Source organism: Lutra lutra, chromosome 1 (assembly GCF_902655055.1).
Source record: "Lutra lutra chromosome 1, mLutLut1.2, whole genome shotgun sequence".
Lineage (NCBI taxonomy): Eukaryota > Metazoa > Chordata > Mammalia > Carnivora > Mustelidae > Lutra > Lutra lutra.
In genome coordinates this window covers 168915111-168938289 of record NC_062278.1, presented here as the reverse complement: position 1 = coordinate 168938289, position 23179 = coordinate 168915111, and the positions used below count along the sequence as shown (strand labels likewise).

The window sequence follows — 23179 nt, the reverse complement described above, 5'->3', positions numbered from 1 at the left end:
ATACTAATCTCTATATGTTTATGATTTGAATTTGCCAGAGTTTAATTGTCTTGAGTCTCAAATCCCCTCCAAGACTAATATAGTACTTTACTTCTTAATTAACATGGTACAGAATTATTAGCAGTTTAAAAATTATATATTGTACAAATAATTTAACTTTTGTTTATATGGTATCTGATTACTTCTTATTTCTAAGTGGTGTTCTGCTGAAAATATTATTCCTAAAGGCCAAAGACCTATGGTTGTTAACTTCAGTTGCATTGTGTAGATGACCACTATTTACTCCACCCTTGCCAAAACAAACAAACAAACAAACTTGAAATTGAGGCCATCAGAGATGAAACACGGTAGAGTTTAGGATTTGGCTTTAATATGGTAATTAACTTTGGTGCTCCTTCCTGCTCACTGTAGGCAAGGTGGTCTTGGGGGTTGTTGCAAGTAGCTTGGTGCAACTTTGAAGAAAAAGTGTCTTGATGAATGTGAATGTCCAAGCTATATTGGTCATATCATGAGATTAAAAAATGTATGTAGCCACTCTACCCAAATAGGAGTTCTGTGCTTTTTCCTGGGCTCCATTATCACTGTTGAGCCCCCCTTTATCTTATTTCCCCGTTTTCATCATGAGCTCCTCAAGTAACCCCAGGTAACCCTATGCTGGCTCTGAAACCATCTCTCCTAGTAAAAATTGGCAAGATTGAAGGGAAGCTTCCACAAATTCAAGCTGAATATGCCTCCTACTTTTCATGCCAGACTTAGTCCTGTGTGAATTCTGTAATTTTAAAGTGTTGCACCAGAGCATTGAAAGATGATGACACGCTTGTCCTTTGGAGCTGATTGAGCAATGGAAATATGCCTTGGAGGCATGATAAATGCTGCAATAGACAATCCTTTGAAACAAGCGCCTCTCCTGAGATAGGAGTGAGTGATTGATTGCCCGCCATTTTTATGGGGGGGGGGGTACTTAAACTGTGCCTCTGCAAGACTCCAGGCAACTGTATATTTGGAAGCATTAAATAATTGACCAAAGTTTTCACCTTTCTAGAGGTTTAAGGGACCCAGGTAGTATCAGGGAATGCAACTACAAGTCTTGTCCTGGCCATGTATGTTCCGTGTGAATTTGAGTAAGCCATTTATCCTCTCTTCCCTCCGTTTCCACATATAACAATAGAAATACAGAGTTATTACAAGGATTAAATGACACAATATTTGCAAAAGCCCATCTGAAGTCCTATATAGAGTTTATTGTTTTGGTCTTCCAGTATTAATCACTTATGGATGGAACAGAAAACATACAATATCTTAATTTAGAAGCATTTTAGGGAATATGTGGGGGAAAACTGCAGAATTCTTTGTGTATCAAAATAATGGCAGTTTGGGGCGCCTGGGTGGCTCAGTGGGTTAAAGCCTCTGCCTTCAGCTCAGATCATGATCCCAGGGTCCTGGGATCGAGCTCCACATTGGGCTCTCTGCTCCGCAGGGAACCTGCTTCCCCCTCTCTCTCTGCCTGCCTCTCTGCCTACTTGTGATCTCTGTCTGTCAAATAAATAAAATCTTTTTTAAAAAAATAATGGCAGTTTTTTAGTGAGATGAGGCTTCTCCCATGACCTCACCTGAATATTCTGATAAGGAAATAATCATACTTAGAGAGTGTCTTTCTGTCAGACTTTTTTTTTTTTAAATGGGGCAGTTACCTCCCACTTTTGTTAATGTTTGTTTCAGAAAAGATTGGATTTCCAAAAACTGAAATCATTCTTGGGCCATAAATGAAAATAGTGATTAAACGTTTTCTTCTCCGAGACACTGAAAAACTATCTTAGATTATAATATTCTTTATGATGAAGATTTAGGTAATTGACACAGCTGTAAATTTCATAATCTCACATTAATAATGATTCAGGGCCTTTTTCTAGAATGTTACTATCGTCCATATTAACTTTTTTTAGTGTGGCTCTATTTTATCATTTATTTCTCTGATTTAGCTGTTCATATCTCTTTTCTGATCACCAAGACATAGTAGATTTGGTAGATTTCAAGACTCTCAGAATCTCCTTACTATGTTTCCAAAAACTGTCATTTCTCTTGTACTTCCCCCCAAATTATGAGTTATAGGAAACACCAGAAACAAATGTCATGTATATTAGAGTCTTGCAAGAAAACAGCATTTAAAAATTTTTTAAATTTATTTTTCCCTGGCATCCCTAAGGAGTACAACTTGTTTTGAAAGTTACCTGACAGCAGTTATCCATTTAAACTCTTCATTGCTATATAAAAAAGGTTGTCAAATGGAAAACAATTTTTATAGCTCTGATAGTTTGTCATAGGTTACTATCTTTGTCAACATTCTCACCTGTAACTTGAATAAGGTAACCCATAGGAAATTCTAAAATCATCATAGCTCCTTATAAAGCATATATTCTTTGCATCAGTGGAAATCTGAGCCAAGTAAATGTCTTCATTGTATTAGAGCAACAGAACTGACATGGGTTCTGTTATTTTAGCTTCCTTTGGACAGCCTTAAATTAGGCATAAGAAAGTTGTCCCAGCAAATGCCTCATGTCCATCTACTAGTGTTGAATATTTGCAAAAATAAATGTGATATGAATGAATGAATCAGACTCATTTAGATGGAACTAAGTTTCTGTAAACCTCTACTAGATTACCTTTTTTTTGTAGATACAGTTTTGTACCTGTAACTAATTTAGAGACACAGTAATTACATTTACATCTGATAGCAACTGCTGTCCAACTCCAGTAACCTCAGAATTAAGATCGTATGGCTAGCTGAGCACACAGTGTTTAGACCCATGTAATTTTTATCAGGTAAGAGATTTGCCAACACAAGATTGAAGTTCCTACAAGTGGTGAATGGTTTGCATTATAAAGTAAATTTAAAACAGTCAACTGTCAGTTACCATAAGGAATATCATCTCTTATGACCACACACTGGGATTCATGTACAGCCTTTTAGCTGACTTTCTAAATGAGAGATGTTCAGCCATCCAGTCTAATCTGCAAGATAAGTGGTCCTCAAAGCCTATCAGACTTCCAGTATGTATTGAGCACTTACTGTATACAAGTAGTGCACCATAGTGAATTTTGTGAAGTCTAAACACTTCCACCTAGCTTTGAAAGCTTTGTATAATCCATTTCCACTTTGTGTATTTTATTTCCCTCCACACCCCAGAGAATGATCTGCCTTTTTCTACTTGGACTAATCACATTGTCCCAAGAATAAGCCAGACTCACCCTTGCCTCTAAGCCCACCACATCCTGGAATGCCTTTCCTAATTTTTTTACTTTTCAAATCCCCCGTCCTTCAACATCGGGTTCAAGTAACCGCCATGACGCAAGACCTCCTGTTAATACGTTACTGTTAATTGTTCCTCTAAACTGAAAATATGTTTAGAATATATTACCTCTCCCCACTTCACTGTCAGTACTCTCATCCAAGCCACTGTCTCTTGCCTGGATTGCTATCCCACTCTTTGACGAGTGTCCTGCCTCTGTCCTCACCTCCTAACTGCTTAGTGTCAGCCTTCATGCAGAGGGATCACGTTAAAATGTAAGCTCTGTCACTCAGCTCACAACCCTACAGCAGCAGCTCTTCGCTTCACTTAAGTCACTTTCCCTCCTCCTGCTCCATGGTTTCATTTCTAAGTATTCACCATCTTCTAACATACTGTATAATTTACTCATCTGTTGTACTTATTGTCCACTTTTTCACACTAGCATATCAACCCCATAAAGGCAGGGATCTTTGTCTAGTTTGCTCATTCACGTATATCCCAAATGCCTGGGACATTGGTAAATGGCCAGTTGATTAATACTTGTTAAAATAAAATAATAAAATCCCCTCTTCTGCGTTGGTCTGTATCACACTGTTTAGCCCTTAATTGGAGACTGCCTGGTAATATTTTCTGTTTTATATATTCCCTTAATCCAAGTTATATAGTTGTTGAGGACAAGACCCATGTTTTATTCTCTTCTTTATTCCACAAGTATCTAACATATAATAGGTACATAATAAGCTCTTATCATTGTCTTATTAATTCCAAGCTGACCTGCTGCTGTACCTCACCACCTCCTGAGGTCAGGCACTAGAATATGTTCGATAAGTAAAAACAAAAGTTTAGTGTACATGCTATTGTATTGTTCTAAAACCCATGCTGGTATAAAAACAAACCAACAACATGATCTATCTTAAAAACCAGATACAAATCTATTTTGAATTGCCTATTATACAGTTATTTGAATCATATCCCTCCATTGGTTTGGATTATCATTATTTGAGTATTATTTGAATATTAATTTGAATATCACAGTTTTTGACTTATCCAAATGCCTGGCTTCTTTTGCAAATCTGCCTACCTTTTTTTTTTTTTTAAGATTTTATTTATTTATTCAACATAGAGAGACATCACAAGTAGGGGGAGAGGCAGGCAGAGAAAGAGGGGGAAACAGGCTCTCTGCTGAGCAGAGAGCCAAATGCGGGGCTTTATCCCAGGACCCTGAGATCATGACCTGAGCTGAAGGCAGAGGCTTAACTCACTGAGTCACTCAGGCACCCCTCTGCCTACCTTTTGATACTTCCAGTATTCATTTGAAATTTTAGGGGACTTATTTGCTAGCAGTGCTAAGGAAACAACTTACTTGATTAAGTAACCAATACCGAATCTGTGAAGAAGCACTTAGCACAGGACCTGATATGTAACAGGTGTCCAGCAAATGTTAGTTTTGTCTTGTCTTCCGTGAAATGGAAGTTACAACTTTGGGATAATACAGATTTTCAGTGTCCATGCTATCAAAGTTTTCTGTTACTATAGTTAATTAAGTCACACTTAGTTCTTACTTGCTTACAATCTTTTCCTTAGCATTTTTTTTCCCAGAATATTTAGATATTATCTGATAGATACATATTATTAATCACAGTTCCAGAAGAAAGAAACCTTGGTTCAATTTCTTGTTTTGTCAAAGAACCAGTGACAAAACTCAGAGACAGAATAGCAGTTCTAATATTCTTTGTTGGTGCTAGACATGTGAGCACCATGGTTCACTTTACTTCATTGAATTAAGTCACCTCTTTTGGAAAAAGTAAAACATTCATTAGTTGGCATTATCAATTGAATATTTTAAATGTGAGATGGTAGGATATTACTTTACTGTTGTCTTCCACTTCACCTAAAATCCTGCCATTAGTTTTAAAAATTTAGACCTATTATGTAGACTGTCTGGGCAAGTTTGCTTAATTGGCAAAATATGATGCTGAAAAGAACTAAATGTGTCTGTCTGATATAAGAATAGCCAGATATACATAGAAATCTCTGCCATTTACAAAGAAATCTCTTTACTACTGATACAACCACATCTCTAGCCAATTACAAGATACAAACAAATGACCCAAACAGATGACCCAATTGGCCAAGAAATCGGTCCAGTTTGCAAGTAATGTCCTTTTTTTTAACCCCAAATTTAATCATTTTGATACCATATTCATTTCAGTCTCAGGAAACTCAGGTAATATAAGGGTCATGCTGGATAGTAGAGACAAATATCTTTTACTTGGAATACGTTTATCAACAATAATCCAAATCCTAATCATCCCACATGATCCTCACAATTCAAAACCCATTTCTACCATGTAGTTATCCTGGATTATTTCAGTACATGTTGGTCTTTTTCTCCTCTACACTTCTAGAGCACTCATTGTCTCTCTCACTAGTTTGGTCTGTATTCTGCCTGCTATTATTAAACATCTTTCACCTTGGTAAGCTTCTCAAGGTCAAGAACTATGTTATAATGTATTTCTTGTGAGGCCTGAAAAATACCTTGCACATAGTATTAGGTAATTGGTTATCTTGATTTGAGATTGTTTGGGTTTTATATTACTGATCAAGCTTGTACTGAGATTAAGATATTGAGAAAGTAAAATACCAAAGAAAAGTAAAACAAGGAGAGGCTTCGGGAAGAGAAATACTGTAGTAAAATATGATAACTCTTCTAAAACAAAAAGTTGTTGAAATAGATTGTTGATACAAACAAATTAAATATTCATCATGAAATTGGTAGTTTGCACTAAGCCACAGACTTCATTTCATTTAAATGGAATGTTTCAAAAGATAACTGATCCAAACATGTTAACTTCACAAACATAGGACTCCTGTTGTAGGTATTAGTATTTGGGAAAAGATTTTAAAAGAAATATAGGGTTCTTGTAAAGCAGAAGAGGCCGTACATATAAGTCAAGTATACCTAAAGCAAAAATGTAACTTTTAATACTCCTTAGGATAAAAAGTTGCACCCTTTGAATTTTTTCCTAACCTTTTGATGCTGACTTGACCATCTTAATCGAAGATGTATTTAGCCTTTATTATACAATGAAGGCAGTTAGAAATATAGGTAGTTTATTGAGACTGATTTTAATACCACTTGGTAACTTCTGAATAGAAAAATTCTTAAATAAATACATTAGAAATTCTGTAACAAATCTTTTTAACAGAAATAAAAGAGTTTTTGTTGGCTTATATGTTTGGTTTGCATGTTTCCTTCTATCAACTCCCACTCCGACCCATCCCTCCTGTTGAAGTTTTTTATTGAAACATAAAATACCTAGGGAGAATTATGTAAATCATTTTCACAAATGAGTGAAATGTGTAATTCACATTCAGATAAGGAAACAGAACAATACCAGCCCTCTGGAATCCCGCTGACTCTTCTAATTTCTAACCCATGGTTTAGTTTGCCCATTTTGGAATTTTATATGAATAGAACTTAACATTGTTTACTCTTTTGTATATGAATTCTTTTGCTCAGCATTTGTTTGTTAATCACATTGAGTATAATTGTACTTCATTCTTATTACTTTATTTCATTTTGTGAATATATCACAATATATCTGTCTTACTGTTGATGGGCATTCAGGTATTTTTCATTACTGCAAATAGTACAACTAGGAACATTCTCATATAGGTCTTTCAGCGAACAAGGGTACACATTTCTGTTAGCCATATACATGGTCCATAGGGTGTGGTCAGCTTTAAGAGACCCTACCAGATGGTTTTGATCATGGCTGTACCATTTATACCCAGCAGTGTTGGAGTGTTCCACTTGGTCCACATCTTTACATATTTTCTTTTTCTTTTTCATTTTAGCCATGCTAATGGGTTTATGGTAGTATCACATTGTAATTTTGTTTTTCTTTCTCTAATAACTAAAAAGTTAAGCACTTTAAAAAACATTTATTACCTTTTTGGCTCTTCTTTATTGTGAAGTGCCTTTCAAGTGTTTTGCCCATTTTTATACTGGGAACTTTAGATATGAGTTTAAAGCATACTTTGTTAAATTAATAAAAATAAAGCATACTTTGTCAAATGTATATATTGCAGATATCTTCTCCCACACTGTGTATTGCTTTTTCATTTACTTACTAATCAGTTTTAATCTTAAATATTGTCCAGGTTATCTAATCAGTGCTTTTTATTAAGTGTTTATGAAGAAATCTTGGCCTACTCCAAGGTTGATGAAGTGTTCTTTTTTTTTTTTTTTTTAAAGATTTATTTATTTGTCAGAGAGAAAGAGAGAGGAAAAAGAGAGAGCACACAAGCAGGTAGAGTGGCAGGCAGAGGCAGAGAGAGAAACGGGCTCCCTGCTGAGCAAGGAGCCCGATGTGGGACTCAATCCCAGGACCCTGGGATCATGACCTGAGCTGAAGGCAGCAGCTTAACTGACTGATCCACTCAGGCGTCCCTGATGAAGTGTTACCTTAATTTTTATCTTAAAAACTCTTCTGTTTCATATTTCACATTTAGATCTTCAGTCCACATGGAACTGATTTTTGTGTATGTTTTAATGTAGAGGTTGATTCACTTTTTTCCATGTGGATATGTAATTGACCTACTTCATTTAATGATTAAGTGATCCTTTCCCCACTATACTATGGGGACATTTTGGTCATAAACCAGGTGACCATATTCTTGTGGGGTTGATTCTGGACTTGCTCTCCTGTTACATTGGTCTGTTTTTCTTCTTGCACTAAGTGACTTATTAATTACTATAGTTTTATAATTGGGTTTAATATCTGGTGGTAAAAATCCTCCAGTGCTGTTCTTCTCTTCAAGATTGTCTTGGTTATTCTTGGCTCTTTGAATTTCCATATAAATTTTAGACTCATCATGTCTCTTTACACACAAAAATGCTGGTATTTTGATTAGAATTTTCCTGAATCTATAGATAAATATGGAGAGAATTGACAGTTTTAAATATTGAGTATTCCAGTTCATGAACACAGTGTATCCCTTCATCTATTTAAATACTTTTTAAAAAATAATATTTTTGAATTTTCAGTATAGCAGTCTTACACATATTTTGCTAGGTTTTTTCCCCCTAGGTATTTATTTGATGTTTTTGACACTACGGTAAAAATCATTTTAAGATGTTATTTTCTGTTTGTTGCTGGCTTATAAAAATATAGTTCATTTTTTGAATATTGATTGATCTTATATCCAGCAACTTTGCTAAATTCTTTTGTTAATTGTAATGGGTTTTAAAGATTTTATTTATTTATTTGACAGAGACAGAGATCACAAGTAGTCAGAGAAGCAGGCAGAGAGAGAGGGGGAAGCAGGCTCCCTGCTGAGCAGAGAGCCCGATGTGGGGCTCGATCCCAGGACCCTGAGATCATGACCTGAGCTGAAGGCAGAGGCTTAACCCACTGAGCCACCCAGGTGCCCATGGGTTTTATTTCTATATTTATATACACACACACACACACACACACACACACATATATTCATGTCATCTGTGAGTAATGTTAGTTTTATTTTTTCTTTTCTAATCATTTCTTTCTTCTGTATTTCACTGGATAGGATTTCTAGTACACTTTTGACTAGAAGCAGTGATAGCTAGTATGCTTATCTCATTCCTGATCTCAAAGGAAAGCTTTAAATATTTCACCATCAAGTATGATGGCTCCTTTAGGTTTTTGTTTGTTTGTTTTTTATGGATTTATCAGATTATTGAAGTTCCCTTTTCTTCCTAGTTAAGAGATTTTTTTTTAATAATAAATGTTTTGAATTGTGTCAAATGTCTTTATACAGAATATTTTGATAATGCTATAATAGCTCAGGAAGAGTATTTAAACACGAAAAATGTTTACTATGAATATTTTAAATACTACATTGTAGTATTTAATTGTAATATTTTTGAGATAATATATGGGATAGCTAGTGAAAATATGCAAATTAGCCCATAACCACTGGCAATCTGGCTACAGCTGTTTTGACACTTTTGTTCTCATATTTGTTTAGCTTAAGACCATTGTCTTCTCATTAAGAGTGTTTGGCACAATAAATTAAAAACAAGAGTACATAGGACCATAGTGTATCACATCATTTTGCCAGAACTAAACAATTCTGAGTAAGACAATCGCTTTCCACTCTGTGATAGTTTCAAGCTATTCAAGGTGCTTCAGTAATAAAGCATTACTTAAAACCACTACCACTCTTATGTTTTTCTGGTTGCAAGGATGTCAAGCCCTTGACAATGTTTGAGAGGTGGACAAAGCAAAGAGAAACAGTACTCTCGCATCTCTTTGGTGGTCACTCCTTCTGAATAGTTACAAAGTCCTGGACCATACCCTTTATTTTTTTCCTTTCCACTCAGTCTTCTGTCTCCCATTTTCATTAGCCTCTCACTGCAAAGCCAAAACCAAAATGTGCAGAAAGAGCTAGCTGGAGAGGACACCCCAGTTTCTTTTTTCTGACTTCCACACCATTCTTCGCTTGCTGCCAGTATATGCTCAGTAAAGTAGGAATTTCAATCAAACCAGAGTAACTAGCTGTTCCACAGACTTAGGTTTAGTGTTGATTCAATTACTGGTACGTCTCCCTTTAGAAACACATGACGGTAGTTTTAGCAAAAAAACCAAGCTTGAGCTGGTTTGACCATGGTGAAACTGCATCTCAGGAAACAGCAGAAATGATGACTGTGGATGAGGGCATGATCCTGTAATCTTCTTTCCTGTCTCCTGATACTAGACTGGATTAAGCAAGCTATCTAAACAAGATGTGACCCATATAAGAGAAAATGAACTTTTGAAAAACATAAGTGTACATGGCCTTCTCCAAAACCAGATGATAGGCCCTTTGTTGATCTGAATTTGAGAATTTGTTATGAGATCTTCTGACTCATTATAAGGAGAAGTGTATATACAGTTACATATTGGAATGCTTCAGCCTCTGCCAGAGTTATCAGTGGGAGTATCAGTGGGGAACCAAACCACAGAAGCATTGGATTTGAGTTTTAATATAGTCTAAGTAGACGGCAGAATGAAAATGTATTTTTTTCACATTGAAGAAACAAATGACACAGCAAAGAATCCTTTTCGAATCCTTTTCTTAATTCATGGTGTCCAAAATAAGAGGTTCTCTATTTTGAGAAATCACACAAGGTTCAAATCCCAGTACCTATTACCTATGTGACATCAGGCAAGGCACTTAACCTCTTTTTTTTTTTTTTAAGATTTTATTTATTTGAGAAAGAGAGTATGAGCAAAAGGGGAGAAAGAAGGTTAAACAGACTATGGGCTGAGTACAGAGCTCAAGGTGGGGCTTAATCCCAAGACCCTAAAATCAGGACCTGGGCTGAAACCAGGAGTCAGATGCTTAATCAAACGAGCCACCCAGGCTCCCTGCACTTAACCCCTTTATGTCTAATGTTTTCAGTCCACTGGGGGTAATAACAATTGTATATAAACCATAGGACTATTCATAGATGTGAATTATATGTATGTATACATTTATAAATTACACTTATATACATTAATTAATTATAAATTACATGTTTAATAATTTTAAGGTACAATGTCTGTCATGTAAGTACTTCAAAATTGTTACCTGTTATTAAGTTATACTTCTGCTAATGGGATCCAGAGTCTTTTTCCCACTTTTCTGACCAAAATCCATGATACCAGGAAAGGAAAAGAAAAGGATTGATAGAATTTTTTTTAAATGTTTGAGCCAAAAGAACTGCCAGCTGTTGATCAAGCATTAAAAATATTTTCTGATTTTCCTTTATTTTACTTGAATCTGCATTAAAATTTTCCCTACTTTTCCATGGTTTTTTGGCATGGTAATTCCTTTTAAGAGGACTGAGAAACATGCAAGGAATATATTTATTCCCTTTGTTCAGTGAAATCATGGGAAGACATTATAATGAAAAGATATTTAGCTTAATTTTTACTTCTACGAAAGTAAGACTTGTACCTAGTTTTTAAAGTCAGGATAAAGCTTTTCATGAAGAACAGCAACCCTCAGTCCCCAGTTCCTATTCCTCAGAAACAGTCATTTTTAATTCTTTTAAACATTTCTCCTGGAATTTACCTCTATGTCTTTAAAATAACATCTGGTATGCTGCTATTTCAAAAGCTGTATCCATTCCCCCATGGACTTCCTAGAGTGGAAGATAGAAGTTAGCTCTTCCCCACCACACCCCTTTTCCCAAAACACATACTTGTCCTTCCTGACATCTTCACGATGTATTTATAATTTGCAATGTTTATGTCCTATCAGCTCTGAAAGTCCTGCTCCAGTTGCACTAGGCAGTATACTACAGTTCTGTTTCCCATCCTGAAGAGCTGTTCTTTTTTCTGGAGTTTTTTTTTTTTTTTTTTAACTGACAAATTGTTCATTTTTATTTAGAAAGGATTATCACTAGTTCTTTCTCCAACTCTCTGACCGTAATAAAAACTGTCTCTAAGAGGTCATATATATCAGGCACTTTGATTTCTTGGGTAATCTCCTACCGCCTTCTTCACCTTCCTGTTCTGTTCTATCCAGGCTGCGTGGGATCTGTCGTCCTCGATCTTCCTTTTACCCTCCTCTTTTCCAGTTCTTTGTTTCCGGATCCCATGTTTTTCTTTTGTTCTGGTGTGGAAATCTCAGAAATAGTACCTGTGGGGTGACTTTTTTTTTTTTTTTGAGGTTCTCTATTTTTGAAAATGTATTTCTGCTTGTACAGTTGAGTGAAGGTTTGTTTGGCTGAGTCTGAAATGCCAAGTTGGAAATAACAACTTTTTCTTTGAATTGTGAAGACCTTGCTCTATTGATTTTCTGGCTTCCAGGTTTGCTGTTCAGCCATTCACAGTCATTCTGGTTCTGATCCTTTATGTGGACTTTCCTTTTTTTTTTTCCCTCCCTGTGTCTGGAGGCTTTTCAGATCGTCTCTATAAAAACAGCGTTAGTCTTTATAGTGATTCTTTTCTACATGGTTTAAGAAATCCTTTCCCTCTTGGGTCTTGTTGTTTTAAGAATCACTCTAAAATTAAAGAAAACCTGAGGGACAGCTTAATAACACTTTTCAAGTACAAGCGGTAATGGGCAAATGTGCAGAAGATGGTAGCTATGTATGTTTAGAAAAATGGGGGAGAAGTTATAAACTCCAGTATAGGATAGACCATCACTTCCCCAACTATTCTGTCAAATGTGAAACTCTGCAAATGTTGCACACTGTGCCTTCCCTCTCCTTTGTACGTTCTCATGAATTATTAGCATATGAGCCTTAAGAAGTTCTGCATAAACCTATTTAACCTTGCTTGACCTAGCATTTCCGAAATTTATTTGCTCACCAGATTTTTTTCTTTTTAATTATTTTAAAAGGAACATCATTAACATATGTATAACTCAGTTGGAGACAAGCCAGATAAGACCTAGACTTTCCTGGCTACAGAAGAGCCATTAAACATTGGAATGAGTAACCAGGAGAAGCTGTGGACTCCTTTTCCAGAGGTCTTTAAAACAGGACATCTGTTGAAGGCGTAGTCCTATTTGAACAATAGGACTTTGCTGGTGTTTCTTCCTCTTCCTGTCCCCTAGTGGTAGCACTGGAGGCTGTTAGCCCACCTTTTACACGATTCTAATAGTCTGGTTAAGTATAAGAATTACTGCTGCTGCCAATAATTGTATTTATTGAGAACTTACTAAGTGTCTGGACCTGTTAGGTGTTTTGGATATATTATCTAATTTAATCTTCACAACACCTTTGTGAGGTAGGCAATATTATTTTACAGAGGGGCTAGTTAGGTATAAAAAGATCACAAAACTGGCAAGCAGTAAATCAGTATTCAAACCCAGGGTATCTGACATGGTAACTGGCTCATGTACCTTCACTGTGAATGTTCAGAACAGCAACCCACAAAAAATAAGCAAATAAAATATGTATGCCTGTATTTATTATGTAAAAACTGGGACTGATGTGTGCTCATTTTATTAGACTATTCCCCAAACCTTTTGATGAATTCAGATTTTATTAATTTTTGTTAGAAACAAATTCTGTTACGGGGAATCATATACTAATCATATACTAATTTAGCATCCAGTAAATGAGTACTTGCATGAGATTTCTTTCCTTCATAAATTTGATGTCATTCCTATATATCAAGACCCCCCAAAATCTGGATCTATGAAAATTGGCATAGGTTAAAAGTCCCATTTTCAACATATTTACATACAGTAATGTCTTCATGATGGGGTGTAGAGAATGCTAGGATAGGAGACAGGAAACCTGGATTCTCATTTGGTAAGCCCCTTACTATGTGTTCAGGGGCAAATCATTTCTCTCATTTCCTTCATCTGTCAAATAAGGGACTTAGAGTATCTCAAAAAGACCTTTGCCACTCTACTATTTCAGGATGATTTTTGTCTCTGTATATCAGCTGTCCTCATGGAAGAGGACTTCAGTTAGAAAATACCCAAGTCAATTTACACTGCAAAATGATTTGATGAATCAGTAGGAGGGGCTGGTTAAATAAGCTTGAACCGTATTGATGAGTACTGTGATGTTAAACTGAAACAAATTAGAAGAGATTGAAAAAAATCAGTGATTAAGTGTCTCTTTAAGGCCACTTCAACGAAGCTACTAAGTTTTAGAGAATCCATGAAAGGCTTTTTTCTGGCACCTCCTCCTGTTGCCCAGCTTAACATCTTTCTAATGAAGCTTTTATGTGATAATTACCCAGTCTTCATAGTATATTCCCAACTCCTGGACCTGGCACATCCTCTTGTTCACTGAAGGCTTGTTGAAATTAATTGTTCTTGAGGATAGAAGTGGAAGATCAGGAAGAGATTTGTCTTTTCTAACCAGCTTAGAAAATTAAGTGCGCTAGCTATGCAGTTTTCAACCACCTGGGTTCACAACCCAGCTCTAGTCCTTAGTAGCTGTGTGTTCTTAGGCAAGTTACCTACTTCCATGTTTGTGCCTCAGTATCCTCTTCTCTAAGAATACTTATGAATACACCGACCTCATAGTATTGTTGTGAGGCTTAAATGAAATGGTCTAAGTGTTGTTTTTGGCACAATACTTAGTAAAGATTTAGGGTTCTATTAATATTAGTTAATGTAACTAGATAATAATGTAGTGAGGAAATGCAGCATTTCCTCAGAAATTCTAGTAGAAGTTTCCTTTTCTTAAGGGGCAGCAGTTATATTGGACCAATATATCAGACCCCAAAGGTAAACAATGTAGTTCTGGGACATTACATTATATTACCATCTTTTTTGGCCCACTTCCATATTCCCAAATAATGATGCATTTCCAGTTAGAGAGGTTACTTTATTTTGGCATGGTACTGCTTATATTTTTATTTGAAATACATTATACTTTGGAGTATTATTCAGAGTCTGCTCATTGAAAATAATACAGTGTAAAGCCAGATTTGAAGGTCTAAGATAAATGGCACAAATTTACCTCCTTGTTCAGTGTCTGCCCAAAGACTTTTGCTTGGAACCTTAAGGTTGTGAAATTGATGGATAAATCCTGATGCAACCCACTCCTGTCACCCAGCTGGAAAGTTAAGACACTGTTACTTATCCCTCAGAAGGACTGTTGTTCATGCAAATATTTTGTTCACTTGTTCTTTCATGGGTAATTACATGGAGTTAAAAAAAACACCTACTCGACTTACAGCTTGGCAGAAACAGTAGCTTATGTTTTCTAGAGACAAAATTAGAAACAGGCTCCCTGGACCCATCTCTAAGTCAAAATAAAATAAAATGTTTAGGGAGCCACTGTGCCTCCCGGTAACTGTGGTCCATGGAGTAATATTGTTTAGGTCAAGATGTCCCAGAATAAAAAGGACAGGGAGAAGGGAAAAGAAAATGTGTATTTGAGTAATATGTTTTCTTAGAGATGAATAGGCAAGTTGTTTTTCTTTCTCACATTGTCTTTTCTATGTAGGGAGAAACTTCATAGGACCCTAATCTTGCTTCTCAAATTATCAAGAGAAAAACTGAATATACTTTGTTGAAGGGAGAAGTTACAGTTTAAATTGTGTTTTATTTGTAATACTGACAATCATCATCTTTTCTAAGGGACGATAAGTCTTAGCAAAACTAAACTATTAAGGGGCGCCTGGGTGACTCAGTGGGTTAAAGCCTCTGCCTTCGGCTCAGGTCAGGGTTCCAGGGTCCTGGAATGGAGCCCCGCATCAGGTTCCCTGCTCAGCAGGGAGCCTGCTTCCCTTCCTCCCTCTCTGCCTGCCTCTTTGCCCACTTGTGATCTCTGTCAAATAAAAAAAAAACAAAAAACAAAAAACTAAACTATTGAGAAAGTATCTTCATTTTTTTCCCTTTTATTTTTATAAATGTTTTTCTGCATGTTTCCTTTCTTATTTAATTTTTTTAAAAGACTTATTTATTTATTTTAGAAAGTGAGCATGAGTGGGGAAGGGCAGAGAGAGAGGGAAGGAGAAGAGAGAGATTCTTGAGCAGACTCCACGCCCAGCACAGATCTCAACTCTGGAGTCTATCCCATGACCCCGAGATCATGACCTGAGCTGAGACCAAGAGTCAGACAACCAGCTGAGCCACCAGGCACCCCTGTTTTAATTTGTATTTACTTGTAAAGTAATCTCTACACCCAATGTGGGTCTTTAACCCACAATCCTGAAATCAAGAGTCACACACTCCACCAACTGAGCCAGCCAGGTGCCCCTATTTTTTTTTTTTTATATTTTTCACATAAAAATGAATGATCATTCAGTTGGTAAACATCTAGTAAATGACCAGCTGTGCATGAGGACTAAAGGGAAAACAGAATACTAAGTCACCATCCATTTAGAGCTTGAAATCTGATAACAGAGATATTTATCCAAATAATTCTATCAGAGTTAAAAGAGAGGTACAAAGAGCTGTGGGGATATCCCGCAAAGAATGGGGAGAGTATTTTTAAGTTGGAGACTTCACAGAAGGTTTCCTGGAGAAAGTTGCATTTGGAAACAGTGGGATTTCCCACTGTGGGAAAGACAGAGGGATTGTGACATATAGTGATGCGGGAGGTGGGAAGAGGGAGGAGATAGAGCAGCCTTGGCATGAATAAAGATAAGCAGACTAGAAAATTCAGAGCATGTTTAACCTGGGCAAATAGTATGATATGCCTAACCACAGGGCATGCTAAGAATGAGATTGGGGTCTGCGATCACTAGTGGAAAATAAGACTGAGAAAGTAAGTTAGGACTGTGTCAGGGAGGGCCCTGAAAGCCAAGGTAAGACATTTCATATGTGTGTGTGTGTGTGTGTGTGTGTGTGTGTAATATATAAAGGTCAAGGTTTCTCCTGCTTTTTCTTTTTTAAGATTTTATTTATTTATTTGACAGAGATCACAAGGAGGCAGAGAGGCAGGCAGAGAGAGAGGGGGAAGCAGACTCCCTCCTGAGTAGAGAGCCTAATGTGGGGCTTGATCCCAGGACCCTGAGATCATGACCTGAGCGGAAGGCAGAGGATCAACCCACTGAGCCACCCAGGCGCCCCTCCTGCTTTTCAACTAATATGCCCTTAATAGAAGAGGACAGCATTCTGGGGCCCGGGGGCGGAGGTTGGGATGGGGAAGAGGGAGGGATGAATAGGTAGAGCACAGGGGATGTTTAGGGCAGTGAAGTTTTTCTGCATGATTTTGTAATGGTGGATACATGACATTATGCATTTGTCAATACCATAGAATGTACAACACAGAGAATGAACTGGAATGCAAATTATGGATAATAATTATGTATCAATATTGGTTCACAATTTTGTAACAAGCATAACAGGCTAACGCAAGTGTTAATAATAGGAGAAATGCAAGTTAATAATAGGGGAAATTGTGTGTGTTTCAGGGGTCAGGGAAAGGAAGGAGAGGAAAAGGATAAATGGGAACTCTGTACTTCTGCTCAACTTTTATGTAAACCTAAAACTGCTTTTAGAAATAAAGTCTAGGGGGCGCCTGGGTAGCTCAGTTGGTTAAGCATTGACTCTTGATCTCAGCTCCCATCTTGATCTCACTGTTGTGAATTCAAGTTCCATGCTGGGCTCCATGCTGGGTGTGGAGCCTACTTTTAAAAAGTAAAATAGGGGAACCTGGGTGGCTCAGTGGGTTGAGCCTCTGCCTTCTGCTCGGGTCATGATCCCAGGGTCCTGGGATCGAGCCCCACATCGGGCTCTCTGCTCAGCAGGGAGCCTGCCTCCTCCTCTCTCTCTCTGCCTGCCTCTCTGTCTGCTTGTGATCTCTGTCTGTCAAATAAATAAATAAAATCTTTAAAAAAAAATAAAAGTAAAATAAAAATGAGGTATAGGGATACCTAGCTGTCTCAGTCAGTAGAGCTGGAAAGAACTCTTGATCTCAGAGTTATAAGTTTGATCCCCACACTGGGTGTACAGATTACTTTAAAAACATAAAATCTTGGGGCGCCTGGGTGGCTCAGTGGGTTAAGCCGCTGCCTTCGGCTCAGGTCATGATCTCAGGGTCCTGGGATCAAGTCCCACATCGGGCTCTCTGCTCAGCAGGGAGCCTGCTTCCCTCTCTCTCTCTCTCTCTGCCTGCCTCTCCGTCTACTTGTGATCTCTCTCTGTCAAATAAATAAATTAAAAATCTTAAAAAAAAAAACAAAAAAAAACATAAAATCTTTAAAAACAAATGACAATAAATTACTTTTTTAAATAGCATTCTTTTAGCTATGAAATGTACCATAGGTACCAATTTTTTAGGGAGTTCCATATTATATCTTTAAAATCACATGATTTTTTATTCTGTTCATTTACACACAGATGGCTATTTTAACACTAAAATTTTCTTCCAAAACTTTGTAGTCAAGTAGATGACCCCTCGGGGTGATTTCTGTAAGAAGCATGGGCTTTGGTCGACAGGGAGTCATTGAAGTCGTATATTAAAAGTGAAACAAAACAAAATTAAAACAGCAAAATGATGAGCCACCAGTTTTTCTTGCAACACAAATTTTTTTTTGCATCCTCATTTTCATTTCCCAGTATTCATTCGGTGGCTTGTCCACTACCTTTAACTCAGACAAGCTTTATTTTGCTTACAGATGAACTTTGCAACAGGCATAATGAGAAATAGTTGATAAGCCCAGTTTTGTGGAAATTGCAGTCAAGACAAAAGAGATTATTTTGATATGCTGGTAATTTATACCGAGCAGAGTAGATAAAGAAATGTAAAATAAGCATGCTGAGGAGGTGGGCAGAGTCAGTGGAGGGACCTGGGTGAGTTAGGTTTAGAAGAATTGTGAAGCAAAGGGCATAGTTTGATGGGTTCCCCATCATTAAAGGCACGGATGTTTTTCTGGGTGTCATTGAGACCCAGCATGATCTTTAAGCTATCACCAGTACACATTCCTCTTCTTGTGTGTTGTGTTTATACTGTGACTCAGATAACTTAAGTTTGTTTGGGTACTTATTCGTGTAGATATTCAGACATGTGAACCCAAACGGTGCCTTAATGAGTCCCCTCGGAACCCCTGAAGCGCATTCATAGGACAGTCTCCTTATTTGTGTTTTCACTTTGTTTTCCTTATGGAGACCACAACTGGAATTTTTAACCTCATGCCTTTGAGAATAAATTCCTTAGCTCTCTGCTTGCTGGGAAAAAAACAAGAGGCCCACTGACAGATACCCCTAGGAGAGTAGCCCTTTCTCCATAAAACAGTTTCATCAGTGAGAATAAAGAGAATATATGCACAATGAATAGGGTCCTGGGTCAATCTTGAGTTTGAATTCTCTGTTTACCAGCTATTGGACACTGGGCAAGTCACTTAACCTCTCTGGTCCTGGCTTATCTATAAAGTGGAGATAAGATCTTGGGTTCTATGGAATAAGAGAATGTGTCTTGTGTTGGGGGGTACTTCAGTAAATACTAATTTGCTTCCCCTCTTCCTGCCTGTTCTGCTAAACTTTCAGAGCTGCCTCATCAACTCATTCGGTATTTCATATGAGCACCTACTGTGAGCCAAGCCCATTGCTAGGTGATAGCGAAATAACTAGGAATAAGATAAATCAGCCTATGATTTCAGGAGCTTCTGGAGTTTTATGAGTGTTTCATTTCTTTGTCTCCAATATTAGCAGTCCTGAATTCACACAGCCCTTTGCTCATGTTTTTGACCCAAGAGTTACCACTTAAAATACTCAGTGACTGCTCTTTTCATACCACTTTGAAGAACGAACTGGTTTCAGGAGAACCAAGGACCCGTGAGGCACCGTGTGTGTTCACATGTCTGAATATCTACATCAGTAAGTACCCATGTAGGTTCCTAGGGCCCGAAGGTTTAATGTCCACAGCCTCTGGTGGCTCACACATCCACATTAAATAGTTAGAACTAAAATTCCTCAGGGTTCTATTTCACTTACTGTGACCACAAATCATATACTGAAAAACACACATGGCATGTGTCATCCTAAGCAGGCAATGCATGAAACAAGTTATTTTGTGACCTTAGAATCCATGTATTTTTACCTTTGTCTTTTTTTTTTTCATTTTATTTTATTTTATTTCTTTTCAGTGCTCCAAAATTCATTGTTTATGCACTACACCCAGTGCTCCATACTCTATGTGCCCTCCATAATATCCATCACCAGGCTCACCCAACCCCCTACCCCCTCCCCTTGTCTTTTATACGTTTTCTTGTTTCCATTTTTGTTTCATTGTGGTCTTGGTGTGAGGGTGGTTTAATCAATGCTGTGCGGATTGTCATTTTGACTTTCTCTCATTCATGATCAGATATGTTTCCACTATCTCTAACTTTTCTGTTCTCAAGATGGAGAACACATTCTCCTTTTTAAGGAAAACTGTATGCAGAGAAAAGGTATATATTTGAGCAAGTTTTCATAGAGGGAATCGTCCCTTCTTTAAAAAGATTCATTTTTGTGTTACTTTAAGAATAAAATTATCCTTATAATGCAATTAAAGAATACATTTTTACCTAAATTTAATATGCCAAATTTTCTGTCCCATAAAACCATTATAAATACAAATAGGGGAGCAAAATTTTTTTTTCTTTTTTTCTTTTTTTTTTTTTAGGGGAGCAAAATTTTTATCCTAAAGAGAAAAATATTTAGCATCTCTAATTCCAAGGAAGCAAAATTGTCCCAGAACTTTATGCTCTTTAAAAATTATCTAACTAAATAAATTAGTTAATTGGTTAATTGATTAATTTTAAAAACCGTTAACAGACCTGATATAATGATCTTCTTTAGGAGATCATGAGAGCAGGGCTGTTTGCAGGACATTCCCTTGGGTACACTGACCACATTGATACTATTACAAGATTCTCTGCCATGCTATCCAGGTAAGGGGTGCCTTCCTTCCTTTAGTAAAACAGCCTAGGCAGCACTTAGGAGGTGGTTGTGTTTTTCTCTCTCATTGTGATAATCCAGATGAGAGCACAGTACCAAAGACCCTTTCAGTTCCCTCCTTGTGTATTGTTAGAAGATCGTTCTCTTTCCAGAATGAACTCCACAGCTTTTCTTTTTTTTCCATTTCAGAAATTACCATGGTTGACACCGAGATGCCATTTTGGCCCACCAACTTTGGAATCAGCTCTGTGGATCTCTCTGTTATGGATGACCACTCCCATTCTTTTGACATCAAACCTTTCACCACTGTGGATTTCTCCAGCATTTCCACTCCACACTACGAAGATATTCCATTTGCAAGAGCAGACCCAATGGTTGCTGATTATAAGTATGACCTGAAGCTCCAAGAGTACCAAAGTACGATAGTTATTTTCACTTGTCACACTGCTAAGACTAGAATCGGACTAACCTCTCGATAGCCCTGGAATAATGCTCCAGAGACTAAAACTCTATAAAAAAGATACTTACCATTCATTTACTCATCCATTTACCTATGAAACATTGTATATTTATGATATACCAAAAAGGATATTAGTGTGTAAATACCCCAAATCATTCTTTCTTTTTTCTCCCTCATTTTCTTTCTTCTTCCTTTTCCTATTTCTTGTTTCTTTCCTTCTTAGGAGCATTTCCCAGCATGGCTGCATTACCAGGTTTATCGTGTGTGTGTGTGTGTGTGTGTGTGTAAACTCTTATTCTTTTGGTCACTTTTAAGTTAATAAGTAATAATTTGCTACCTTACATAACTTCTCATCACCAAATTGCAAATTTGTGGTTCATTTTCCCTAATTCTGCTATTTGAGCAGCTTATACTGAAACCTATTTTTCTGCACAAATTTAAATTTTACCATTGTAGTCTATTGATAAATCTTCCTGCCATTAAGTAAATTCACATCAAAACATCAAAGTCAAGATAAACCAAAACGGTACTTTTCAAGATAAAATAAATTTCTATGATGCTATTTCCTTGATTTTTATCTTTGTGTGCTGATATGCTGGTTTTCCAAAGCCACCACCATGTAATTGGCAACCATTACTTGACAATAAGTAAGAACTTCCTGTATTTCTAGTTTTTTTTTTTTTGAGATAAATAATATACTTGGTTATATTTGTGTGGTTTTCAGTTAGAGCCTAATATGGAAATTTAATAGGCCTGATCCTAACCAGCAGAAGGGGAGTACTTACTCTCCATGTGTTCTCTCACTCTCTCTCTCAAAGATTATTTTACAAACCACCTTTTCTGACTCAACACTGCTGAAAACCTGGTCTCTTGTTTCTCATGTACCTTCAAGCTGGGCATGACATTACCTTTTCATAGTGGTGTTCCTTCTGTGTTTCTTTTCCAAGAGTGGTTTAAGAATACTTCTAAAATGCGATATTTAAATACAAATATATAAGTTAATATTGTGATGAATGCCAAATATAGCACGTTGTGTAGCAAAATAACCTTAATTGTCTCAGATACTGTGGGGTGTCATTCTGAGCTTTGGTTCTGAAGGGTCACAGACCACAGACTTAATTCCCTTCCCCCTTTCATTTTTACAGGTGAGGCTCAGAGGTGTTGTGACTTGTCTGTAGTTACAAAGCCTACTTTCTCCTGTGTTGTTGTTGTTTTTCATGTTCCATAATGCTTCTACACTTACATAATAAATCTATGGCAGTAAGGTGTACTATGGCGACTTGCCATAGAGCTTTTTCAGCAGTTTTTCATGTGATAATTATCTGCTCACATTTCTCTGCACACAGGTGCAATCAAAGTGGAGCCTGCATCCCCACCTTATTATTCTGAAAAGACTCAGCTGTACAATAAGCCTCATGAAGAGCCTTCCAATTCCCTCATGGCAATTGAATGCCGAGTCTGTGGAGATAAAGCTTCTGGGTTCCACTATGGAGTTCATGCTTGTGAAGGATGCAAGGTAAAAAAAAAAAAGAAGAAGAAGAAGAAAAACTGAGAGAGAGATTTTTTTCAAAAAATCTGCTGAAAATTTACCTGTTCTTTCATTTCTTGTTGTGAACACATAGCAAGGAATTGAGATAAAACTTTTTTGTTTTGTTTTAGTAAAATCCATTCAAATGATTTCTTTGAAAACCCAAGAAAATCAGTAAAAAGAGAGTTGTTTTGCTTCACTTCCCTTTCTCCAGATTGGTCCTTGAGCCACTGATCTAGTTCATTGCTTGCATTTTGCAGGTAAAAAAGAAAAAAGAAAGAAAAAAAAAAGTGACTTGAATACAAGTGTGTCATAGCAAGACAGTGATGACCTGGCCCAGAACCCATATTTTCGGAATCCTCCAGTTTTGTTTCTGTTTGTTTTTTTTTTCCCCTCCCTATTCCATGTGTTGTTTTGTTTTTATAAGGCTTGACAGATGAGATAAATAGATACTTTCATTTGAGGCCTGTAACAGCCCTGTGAGGTGGTGACAAGCTTCTTGTAACCATGGTCATTCATTAGTAAGTGGCAGAACTAGGACCAGAACATGTATCTTATGATTCCTAACCCAGTGCTCTGTCTTTT

General features: G+C 37.0%; 1 protein-coding gene across 5 annotated transcripts in view; it reads left to right on the top strand.

Annotated features, from left to right (window-relative positions):
* The window catches only part of PPARG (peroxisome proliferator activated receptor gamma), a 131449-nt gene that overhangs the window by 61697 nt on the left and 46573 nt on the right, over positions 1-23179 (top strand). For all 5 annotated transcript variants that reach the window (XM_047744457.1, XM_047744477.1, XM_047744447.1 and 2 more), the window contains 2 exons: positions 20796-21023; positions 22413-22582. In XM_047744457.1, coding sequence (XP_047600413.1) covers positions 20804-21023; positions 22413-22582 — 390 coding nt within the window. In that variant the 5' untranslated portion in view covers positions 20796-20803. The remainder of the gene's footprint in view (positions 1-20795; positions 21024-22412; positions 22583-23179) is intronic.